This window comes from Nicotiana tabacum, chromosome 24 (genome assembly GCF_000715075.1).
Source record: "Nicotiana tabacum cultivar K326 chromosome 24, ASM71507v2, whole genome shotgun sequence".
Classification (NCBI taxonomy): domain Eukaryota; kingdom Viridiplantae; phylum Streptophyta; class Magnoliopsida; order Solanales; family Solanaceae; genus Nicotiana; species Nicotiana tabacum.
Window position 1 is genome coordinate 25,132,213 of NC_134103.1, and position 11,406 is coordinate 25,143,618.

General features: G+C 37.7%; 1 protein-coding gene across 1 annotated transcript; it reads right to left on the reverse strand.

Moving 5' to 3' along the window:
- Positions 1-6,974: 6,974 nt before the first annotated feature.
- LOC142178501 (uncharacterized) lies at positions 6,975-7,838 on the reverse strand. Its single transcript, XM_075248154.1, has one exon. The coding sequence runs from the start codon at positions 7,737-7,739 to the stop codon at positions 7,251-7,253; it is 489 nt and encodes a 162-aa protein (XP_075104255.1). The 5' UTR covers positions 7,740-7,838; the 3' UTR covers positions 6,975-7,250.
- Between the last annotated feature and the right edge of the window lie 3,568 nt (positions 7,839-11,406).

Below are 11,406 nucleotides of genomic sequence, written 5' to 3' on the forward strand. Positions count from 1 at the left end.
ACCTAGCAATTCATTGGTAGGACCTTCGAAGATACAAGACTTCCAATGTTCCAATCTGCATTCTTCTCATTTAAACACTGGGGGGATGATATGAGGATATGGCAACAATGACTGCCACGTCAACCTGGAACGAAAGTTCGAAAATAAAATGCATCATCGGGACGGGGGACTGCGCAGCCAGCCCCATAGAAATAAGTTGTACAAGATAGCCACAAGTAATGGCAATTTCTTTTCTGCATAGCAAAATGCTTTTGTAATTTCAGAAAATAGAAGGAATAAAATGAAATCCTTTTGCTTTTATCTTGTTTCTTGTCTGAGTGATGAGCTAATTTTGTCATTTGAAAGTTAAATAAGTACTTAAAATGTTAGTGCCGTAATGAACAGGAGACGTCCTCTTCAAGAGCACTGTAAACATAAGAGGGCCCTCTTTTATAAAAACCCTCACGTTGAAGGGTTGGTTCCGGAAGAATCAATGCCCGGAATCCAAAATGCCATCGGGAAAAAATAAACTCGAAGTCGCATTTGAAAAGGACGCAAAAAGCAAACTTGCACCAATATTTATAGAAACCCTCATGTAAAAGGGAAACTTGCACAAATATTCATAGAAACCCTCATGTAAAAGGGAAACTTGCGCAAAGATTCATAAAAACCCTCACATAAAAGGGATAATACTCGGAAACAAAATGCTTTGAAGAAAAGGCATCCGAGACTACACATAGTAAAGCGCGAATTCAACAACATGCGCGGAATACTTGAGCAAAAGCAAAAGTTAAAAGCTTGCATGGATATTCAAACGAAAGTAAGACTCAAACAATATTTGAACAAAAAGTATGTATTTATTCACAAGAACGGGCCAAAACATTACAAGTACAAAATGAGAAAAGAAAGGAAACGGTAAACTGCAGCGCCTACAGGACCAGGAGGAAGAGAAGTATCTGCATTACCGGAAAGAGAAGTGGGTTTTGCCGATGGCTCAGGGCTTTCCCCAGTTTGGCCTTCTGCCTCATCGCCTTCCGATCCTTCTTCAGTTTTCGAAAACTCGGAACCAGAATTGGAAGAACCTGTAGCATCAGACTGCATCGGAAGTACAATGTTTGCAGACAACTCAAGCTCTCGGGCCTTAGCAATTTCGGCATCAACATCGATGATACCAGCTTTGGCCTCTTCTAAGGTTTTTCTCCTCATGCTATACATAGAATAAGTTTTTTCAACAATGAGGGAAGCCGCTCGGCGCTTAAGTTCTTCTTTAAGTTGAGTGACCTCGGCGGAACAATTTTCCCGGGCGGATCTAGTAGATTGGAGGCTGATATCCAAGTTAATCACTCTTTCAGCGGAGGCAACCTCGCGGTCGATTGCAGCAAGAACGGCATTCTGGACTTCTGCCCATTTGGCCTTTGCCTCATCAAATCTAACCCTCAGTGGCCCAATTTCTTGGCTTAGGGTTACCACTTCTTGCTCGCTTTGCTGCAAACGAGCCTCTAAAATAACGGCCTCAGTAGCTCTAGCTTCCAGTTCCGATAGGCGGAGAACAGTCTGGTCCCGTTCCGCCAAAAGCTGATCCCGTTCAGAAGTTAATCCCTACTCTCGAATCATCCTATGAAGGCCCTCAGAAGCAAGAAAGTTGGCCTATAAAATAAGAAGAGGTAAAATTTTGAATACATTCGTGCAAAGTAAAAGAAATAATAGAGGAAGGAAGGAACATACCGCTGCGACATTATGCATAGCATTGTTCAACAAACACTCTTCTGAAAGTGTCTGAATCTTTTCCCAGTATTTTTCTGAAGCCAAAGGCTTCAGGTAATTAGCAAGCTCCACCGGCCGTGATAGCAGATTGCACCTGGTAGAGACTGAAAGGTGATGTTCCTCCTCCTTTGGAGATCTTCAGAATGAGCAGTATAATTTTGCCCCAAAATCCCATGAACTGGGGACTATGGAAGATGAACACCTTCTTCATGATAAGGTGTGGGCGATGGAGATGGTGTAGCAAATGCTGGTGGAAGAGTAGACGAAGATGGAAATGATGTAGCAGTTGCTGGTGTTGGTGAAGGAGAAGATGAAGCTGATGGATTTGAAGAGTGAGAAGCAGCTATATCCAATGCAGTGCTAGTTGTTTGACTCCCGCCAACCAAAGACGGTAGGGAACCGGTACTCTGCCTCGCAGCACCGGTTACATTAATTGGAGCCCGGAAGTAGGAGTTGGCATATTCTACTAAATCATATTCTCCCTAAAGTACTGAGACGTCATCTTCAGTTTGTGCAACTATCTCAACAGGTTGAGCATCTTGTTGAGATGATGAGGATCGTCGCCTTCTGTGTAAAGAAGCCACCTCATCAACAGCTTCTTTATCATCATCAATCATCACGGTGTCTACGACCGGCCCAGAAAGAGGACCAGTCATCATCGCCACCGGAGACGATTCTGGGGTATCTGTCTTTGCCCTTTTATTCTTTTCCCCCGGCCGCGGAGGAGCGTCTTATCTTTGTTTGTTTATCCTCCGGTCGAGGACTCTGTAAAGAAATATTTGCACTCGAAGCAGGCCCGGAGATATCTGTTCGAGTAAGTGCTTCCTGAAGCAGCCTCGCTGCATTAGCAGGATCAGCCAGAACGTCCTCCTCGGGGAGAGCAACAGAGCCTGTAGGTATACCTAATTCCATGAACAAAGTTAGAAGGGTTCAACCAAGTTCTTCATATACAAAAATGGAAGCAAGGTAAATTAGAGTTACCATGATTTTTGGCCTTTCACCCGTACTTAAGGGCCAATTCTTTCCACGAACGAGTTTCGGGTATTGTGACGTCGAAAATCTTTTGAACACACCGGTTCAAACCTTCCACCATTGATGGGAGCCATCGAGTTGCTAAAACATGCGGAGGGTGAAGAGATGATACGGCCATAAAAGAATATTTAGTAAGAGAAATATTATACAAAGAACTTACGAGTGAAGTTCCAAGCAACCGGAAAGGATGAAGCCGTTGTCGGAATGATGTCATTGGTGGCAACTGCAACGAACCGTTTCATCCGCCCACGATCGTTGTCAACATCCATGCTAGACAACAAAGCATGGTGGCCATACTTGCAAAGGTTTATTATCCCCCCGCGGAATATTTTTGGAGAATAGAGATTCATCACTTGAGCTAAGGTTAGCTCCTCTCCAGTTTCTTGGCACAAGCGTCGGAGGCAGGCGATCGTCCTCCATACTGAAAGACTTACCTGTGCCAAACTTACCTGATAGCGAAGGCAAAACTCTGCAATCACGGAATCAAGCTCTCCGCTCAAAGAAAACGCACCTAAAGTAAAGGGATACATGAAAAGGTAAGGGTCACTCGCTCCGATAGATCATGAGCAATGATTTCCAACTCATTGCAGCGGCAGTCCTCCTTCACAGCAGGAATACTAGAAGGACGAATGGAAGAAGGTTACCTACTAACAACCCATGTACGAGGGTTAGCAGTAGAAAATTTCTCTTCAAAATCCTTCAAAGTACTAAGCCTCCTTGGGACGATGGAATCCACTGTTGAGGAATATAGTCCTCGGTTTTGTTCTTATTCTTTGAATTACCACCACGTTTGGAAGAAGAAGGTAAAGAATTTATGTTTGAAGAAAATTAGGAAAAGGATGGAAAACAAGGATGCAAATTAGAAACTCAAGCAATTGTGAAGTGTAAAGGAAAAGAAAGTTGTGTATAAGTAAAATTCTGGCGGCTAAATTCATGGCCATGATTACCTCGATAATAGACAAAAGTTGTGCTGAATCATGGGATGACGCGTGTTCGGGCCATTAAATATGGAGAGACATGCGTCTAATCAACTGCCAGATACCTTCAGAGGGAGTTATAGTAATTCTCGCCAAAAAGGTATTTCTACCAACTTTCCGGTAACACAAAGTTATGTCACCGAAAAGTAGAGGGACTATCGGTATAGGGTAATATATGATATGACACGTGGCTGACTAAAAAGAGGACATGTGAAATCCAAGATGGGATGGTTGAGGACCGTACGCAGCCACTGCGCTTGTCACCGGAACGGATAACGTTCATAAAAGTGTATTAAATGCTCTGCGCCCGGTAGTATTACTAAGGAATATTCTACAACATTAAGAGCGACGGTCCGCAGAGAATTTAGCATTTATACTCAATATTACATCTTCATCAATGAACCTCATAATTGGCATTAAAGGAGGGCATGATTCTAGGACCTTTTTCCCTAGTCATAGCTATAAATAGTGAGTTTAATTACCATTGTAAAAAATACGAATTTTCTGGCAAAAACATATACTATATTCTATACAAACCTTTGTACAATTTTATTTTCTTGCTTTTAGATCTCATCATTGCTGTGTTCGGGAACCGTATTCATAGAATCTTCATCTTTGCTATTTCATCTACATTCTAAGGCTAAGTATTGTGTATTTCTTCAATTATTATATTATTTCAGGATCAAATTAGTTCACTTGTCTATAAACCACGTATAAATTCAACTGAACTATTTTACAGGTAAACATTAACAGGTTTCGGTGAGCTCCACCCCATGTAGGTCCGCCCTTGCTCATTATGTGAAGATAGAGTGGCACTTCTTGCAACTAAAAGGAGATGTTACATGGATAGAAATGTAATGATATATCTAAAACCAGAAAATCTAAAAATACTTAAATTAGATCAAGTCTTTTTATCTTTTTTAATCTCCTCCTTTTCATATATAATTAAATGAAAGTAGTACTTTAAATTAAAATTGCTTCGAATTTTTTTGACCTCTCAAAAAACTTAGAAATAAAAAGTTCCAAAATAAAAGCCATGGGCAGAAATGGAAAGAGACATTCACCTAACGAATTTTTTTTTTTTTTACCTTCTACTAATATTCTAACCCGAGAAGGGGCAATTTAGAGCAAAATTTACATTTATATGATGATCTAAATCTCGTTTACTACATTTATATGACATCACTTTTAATTTATATGACATCAATTTTTAGTTTGTTTATAAAAAAAATCCATTCTACATTTAAATATTATTTTGAATTCATTTTATTTTTAATGAGTTGTCTAAGATCAAAAAATTTGAAAATGCTATTACACTATATCATAAGTGTTTCTATTTCTTTAAAAGCCTCTTTAGCAAACCTTCTTTTTGGCTAACGTATTATTTTTTCGAAAGTTAAAGATGTTTGATATAGCTTATATAAGAAAAAAGGTTTTTTTGAGATGAAGTAAAATTAGAAATAATTTTTGAAAAGCAAAAAATATAAGTCCTTGCCATAAATACTTTCGAGAAAAATATACTTAAATACTTTTTAAAAACTTGATGAAATAATAATTACTGCTCAAAAGTACTATTCAAATTAATTAATCAATTACAAACTACTTCTTACTAAAAATATTTTTTTGAAAACCATTTTTAAAAAAATTACATTTCAAAAATCAGTTTGGCCAAACAGGTTGTAAGTATGGCTTGCTATGGGTTTAGTTTTTTAGTATTAAATTACAGCCTGTTTGGACGGTTGTTACTCATCATGTATTTTATTGTGTTGTATTATATTGTATTGTATCATTTTATAAATATAATGTTTGAATTGATTGTAATGTTTGCGGTTGTTAAATAACATTTTGCTGTTTGATTTGACTGTATCGTACTGTACTGTAACTGATAAGTTTACTAAAATACCCTCAATTATTTAAATATTAAATTTATTAAGAATTATGCATAAAAATAATTTTAAAAAACCTCTTTCTACTAATTTATCACCAAATATGTCTTATAAATAGATTAAGCAATTAAATTCATGCAAATTCTAACAAAATTAGCAATTTTAAGTTATAACTTGTTTGGATGGTTGTTACATATTGTTTTATAATGTATCGTATTGTATTGTACCATATCGTTTGATAAATATAATATTTGGATAGATTGTATCGTTTGCCGTCGTTTTATGATATCACGCACCAGTAATATGAAGAATAGACTTGCAAAATTATAAAGAAAAATTATGATACGGGTTAAAATTATTGTATAAAAAGGCAGTGTAAATGATAAAATAAAATTATTTAATAATAATGAAGGGTGAGATAGAGAAAAAGACAAGATAACGACACGACCACACTAAATCGACCGTTACATAAAGTAGTACATTTCGTCGTTACGTAACGACGGATTTAACGATGCGATATAATAAAATTTAAGTAACAATCAAAATAAATATTGTATTTAAAGTAACAATACGATACAATATAATAGGTAACAATCATCCAAACATGCTATTAGAGTTGGAAGTGTTAGAAGTTATGGAAAAAAGAGACCGAAGACAAAGTAGGTTATCGACGGGAGATTTTGAATTAAAATGAAAAAAGATAAATGATAAAAATAGAAATATGAAGTAATAAGTTAGGACATAATTGAAAAGAAAAATAGAAAATAATCACACCGCACTAAATCGGTTGTTTCAAAAAATAAGACTTTTTATTGTTCCAAACAATGAATTAGCAATACAATACAATCAATTTTAATGAACAATCAAAACAAACATTATTTTGAGATACCAATACAATACGATACAAATAGAAATATGAAGTAATAAGTTAGGACATAATTAAAAAAGAAAAATAGAAAATAATCACACCGCGCTAAATCGATTGTTTCAAAAAATAGGACAAATAGGACTTTTCATTATTCCAGACAATAAATTTAACAATACAATACAACCGATTTTAACGAAACAATCAAAACAAACATTTACAAACATTATTTTGAAATGCCAAAACAATACGATAATGAGTAACAACCATCCAAACAAGCTGTTAGGGCAACTAGCTGGGTTTTGCTAAGATGTGGATTTGTAGTTTTCATTGGTGATTAATAAAAGCCTTTAATTACAACCAAAAAAAGAAGTGTTTCTATCTTTTCCAACTCGATATACTCGCACAAAATAAGATGGAAGAAATATTGTAAAATTAAAATTGCTGGAAATGATGGTTTAAAAAATGTCAAGGGCATAAATGGAAAGAGACCTTCCATATAACGAATCACTTTTTTACCTTCTACATTAATGCTAAGTAATATTCTAACCCGAGAAGGGATACTTTGGGGAATATACAAAGATGAGCGAACTGGGGCATAATTAGAGAAACTAAAAACCTCTTCCAACTTTTCTTTTTCACCCTCATCTTACTTCTTTTTTCACTTTACACCCCCGAACATTTTCCTTTTTTCCATATCTGATATCCCCTCTCCTCAGTATTTCTAACCTAACCCTAAAATAGCACCTACATAAAAAGTTCGGACTGTAACAAAGAATAATAGTTAGCAGCTTCATCTTCAAACTCCCATAAACCATCAGCTAAAGCAAACGGAAAATCACCACCGTTGGTTTCATTTTCTTCAGCAAACGTTAAATCTACACCGTTGCTTCCATCTCCACTGGGAATACCTAGCTCATCATCAGAAGCTTCTAGAAGGTGTCTTATAACACTGTTTCTATCATCTTCTACTTCATCTTCTTTTGAAGAAATATCCGACCCGACAGAAACCGGGTCGGACTCAAACACGTCACTTGGCAGAAGTTCTTGCTGAAGGGTGGTGAAGATGTCGGACCCAGAAACCGGGTCGGATTCAAACCCGTATTCTTCCTCTTCAAGAATGGAGAGGATATCATTATATGATGATTTATGGCGCTTTATATTATTATCTTCACAGAAATTTCCTTGGGATTCTTCTTCTCTTGAACGTTTAATTGAATGAGTCGACTCAGCCATTTTTAAAAAAAAAAATGTAAAACTGATAGACTTCGAAAAAGCAATGAAAATGGAGAAATTTAGAGAGAGAAAGGTGAAGGGATGAGGAGAGAGAAGGGGGTATGGAAGGGATTATATAGAGGGAAGGAATAAGTGGAGTTGCGGTCAAAACGGGTGAAATGAGAGAAAAGTGACAATATTTTAATAATATTTTACTTTGTTTTAATTATTCAAAGGTACAGATGAGATAGATATTCAGATTTCTGATTTCTGACAGATAGAAATACTTTATTTTATTTTTTGAGAAAAATAAAATATTGGCAGGACCAAGAAAAGTGGGGGCCAGCGGTAGACTAAAGCAATATATAATCAACTGATTCAATTGAATTAAACTTTGTTTTTAATACATTTTTCTGGCGTCCGCCCTACACCCACTACACATTAACTTCGATTAATTGAAATTTACATCATGTAAGACATACTAAAAGCAGAATCGAAACCAAAAAGTGAAACCTCTAAAAATTTACCCACACGTCATATACTTATATTATACTAAATTAATAAATACATGTATTAAACATAAACATCTACGTAAATATTATTATTTTTCGAGATTCAAACTATGCAAATTTTGACTAATATTTAAAATATGCTTTTTATAATATTGATATGAGAAGAATTATAGCTTGTAGCTTATAGTATTTTTATATAATTTTCTAATATTTAAGTTAACTATGATAAATTAATGTATTTTACCGTAAACATTTCTATGACAGATTACAGAGGGGGTTTGGTGTTTGTAAGGATGCCTAACAAAAGCAAAGAGTGATAGAAAAAGTTAGAAGAGTTTGCTTTTGTGAGCAATAACCTCACGAGTATTCCCTAGTGGCTATAGTTGTCTACTTCTTTTTTAGCATTAAAGAAATCGACACAAATTTGTCTTTTTCTCCTATTATTTCTCATTAAATGTATTTAGGTATTTTATAAATCAGTTTTGATTAAAAGATTCCTACGGCACGTACGCGACACAAAGTACATCGAAGAGACAAGTACGTCGAGTTAAAAGGTTTTATGAAGAGTTCATCTTCGTTTGCTTTTAGTATTATAGAATATTTTCTTTTGTACTTGCTCATTAATTACCAATATAACCTAAAATATCTCGGGAAAAAAAAATATGTTAGCCGAAAAATCGGACAACGTTAGATTTGTGTATGGTTTTAAAGATACGCGATACAATTTGATATAAATCGTGTAGAGAAATAGAATTATGTGTATTGTTGACTATGAGAATGAAAATAGTAAGCAAAAAGAATGAATAAGATAAAGTAAAACAAGCACAAAGGGATATCTTTCAATATAAGAATTGATCTTTTGTTGCGGTGTGTTCACCTTGCTTACAATCCATGTCCTTCTTTATAGCAAAGGAGTCCTATTTTATATACAATAAACAATGCGTTAGTGTAGAGCCCATGATGTATTGTTTTTTCCTTGATTTCCGCCAAGATGCTCTCCCATAGTGCGGTTGCAACGGCCCTAGTCCGCGAGCTCGATACTGGCTCGAGCTTGGTGTTGGATCGAGCCTTCGGCCTTGGCCCGAGCTCGATTCTGACTTGGGGTCTCGGTATTCGGGATGAGTGTTGGTCGATCCATGCATCCTCGATAATCTCCGCTTTGCCTCGTAGTTCGACTTGGATATGGGCTCGATAATGATATCGAGCTTGTTATTGATCGGTCTTAGAGTTCGAAGCTCGCCGCCCTTACTTCGGACCTCGACCGAGCTTGCCATGCAGATATCCTTTGATCGAAACATTATCGTCTTTATATTGACTCAAATCGGTTTCGGCCGTATACAGATAGTCCCCTCGTTTCTCGAAAAAAGATGTGGCGAGAAACGATATGATTTCTCAGTAGCTCGATCGGATATACACTGACGTTTTTATCAATCCCGATCATGACGTATGTGATAGCTGTCCCATCGGTTCGGTTTTACGGAGGCATTTAGTGTGTCAGACGGTGGTCGGCCACTTCTGATATTAAAGCGTCATTACTTCAATCTATAAATAGCCTTTCCTTCCATCATTGATCCTTTTTACGTTTTCAATATTCCAAATTTTGCAAGTTCCTTTTCGTCTTTTCTGAGTTTTCTGCCTGTAAACCTGCGAGTTTTACTGCGAACTCTTCCTTAGAACACCAAATACTTTCGTTCTTTGTTTGCAAAATTTTAAATGGCAATAACGTCCAAAACTGTTCCGCAAAACGAGACTGCCTCTTTATCTCAACCTGCTGGTGGCGAGGATGTGGAAGAGCCCCGCCCTGAGGAATTCATTCCGGTTGGGTGTTCAACCGTAGGCGATTTTAAAATTGAAAAGCCTTCTCCGAGACCGGGTTGGTGTGAGCCGATGTCCAGGTACCAATGTTCAATCACCGAAAAAGTTCTCGATAAAGTCATACAAGAATGCAACTGGGATAATAAATTCGTAGTAATCCCATCGCCCAATGAATCAATTATTACCTATGTCTAAGGGTTCTAAGTGTTTATACTTATCCTTTCACGTTGGGACCCCTAGATTCTGTCATCGTTGCCTTTTGTAAGAGGTACGATGTGATCCTCAGCCAAATCCACCCTTCCTTTTGGAGGATAGTGATTCTTCTTCGATTTTTCTCGAGCAAGGTCGAGGGGCGTATCTTCACCCTCGATCATCTTATGCGTCTTTACAATCCCCGACTTTATCGAGGAGGACTGATCAAGCTTGCTCGCGGAGCAACCAAAGCTCCATTCTCAAGCATAGACGAGACCCGGGATCGGGGTTGGATGGGCCGTTTTGTTCGAATCAGAACCTTGGATCTGATCCCTGCCGATGACTTGCCATTTCCCGAGAAATGGAACATGAGCCGTGAGTAAACGTTTCTCGTTGCCCGTTTTGATTTTGTGATTGCTTTCTATTTCGTTGATCCATTTTCCTTAGCAGAGCTGTAGCTTGAATGCCGGAACCGATCCCGGATCTTAGACAATGGGTCGAAAGCCTGGTGTTGCAGAGACCGTACTTCGAGCATGCTTGGGTCAAATTATCAAAGGGTCGATGGGAGGCCAGTAGTCATGGTAAATCTTTTTGTCAATTTTGTCTCTTCATTGATTTGTATAGTAAATCTCCCTCTTCCCTTTTGTAGGACTTGGAAAAGATGTAGTTATGAGGCCGCCATCTGGTGGAGAAGAAGTTCATGTCCTGAAGCAGGTGAAAGAAAGGAAGAGAAAAGACATATCGGGCTCCCCGAGCTCGAAAAAGAAGAAACCGGCTAAGAGATCTCGAAAGCCGAAGGGGGCCCTGGTGTTATATCTTCGGAAGCGGTCCGCCATTCAAGGGATGAGCCCGAAGAAGGAGAGGAGAATTTAGCCTGCGTACGGGCCAATGTTGTGATTCAACAGTCTTTCAATTTGGTGGAAGTAGATCGGGGAACCTTGGACATAATCCCAAAAGAAGCCGAGATTATCCCTTCTCGAGCTAAGATGATTGGAAAAGATACCGAGGGTGGATCTTCTCAGGCAGTAGAAGATATTTCAGGGAATGAGTTCAGGATAGTTGACATTGGCGGATCCCCTTAAATTTCGGATGTCATGATTCGAGAGGCCGTCATGTTGGAGGATCGGTCCTATGAGGGGTATTCAGGAATCGGCTGATATCCACGGTTT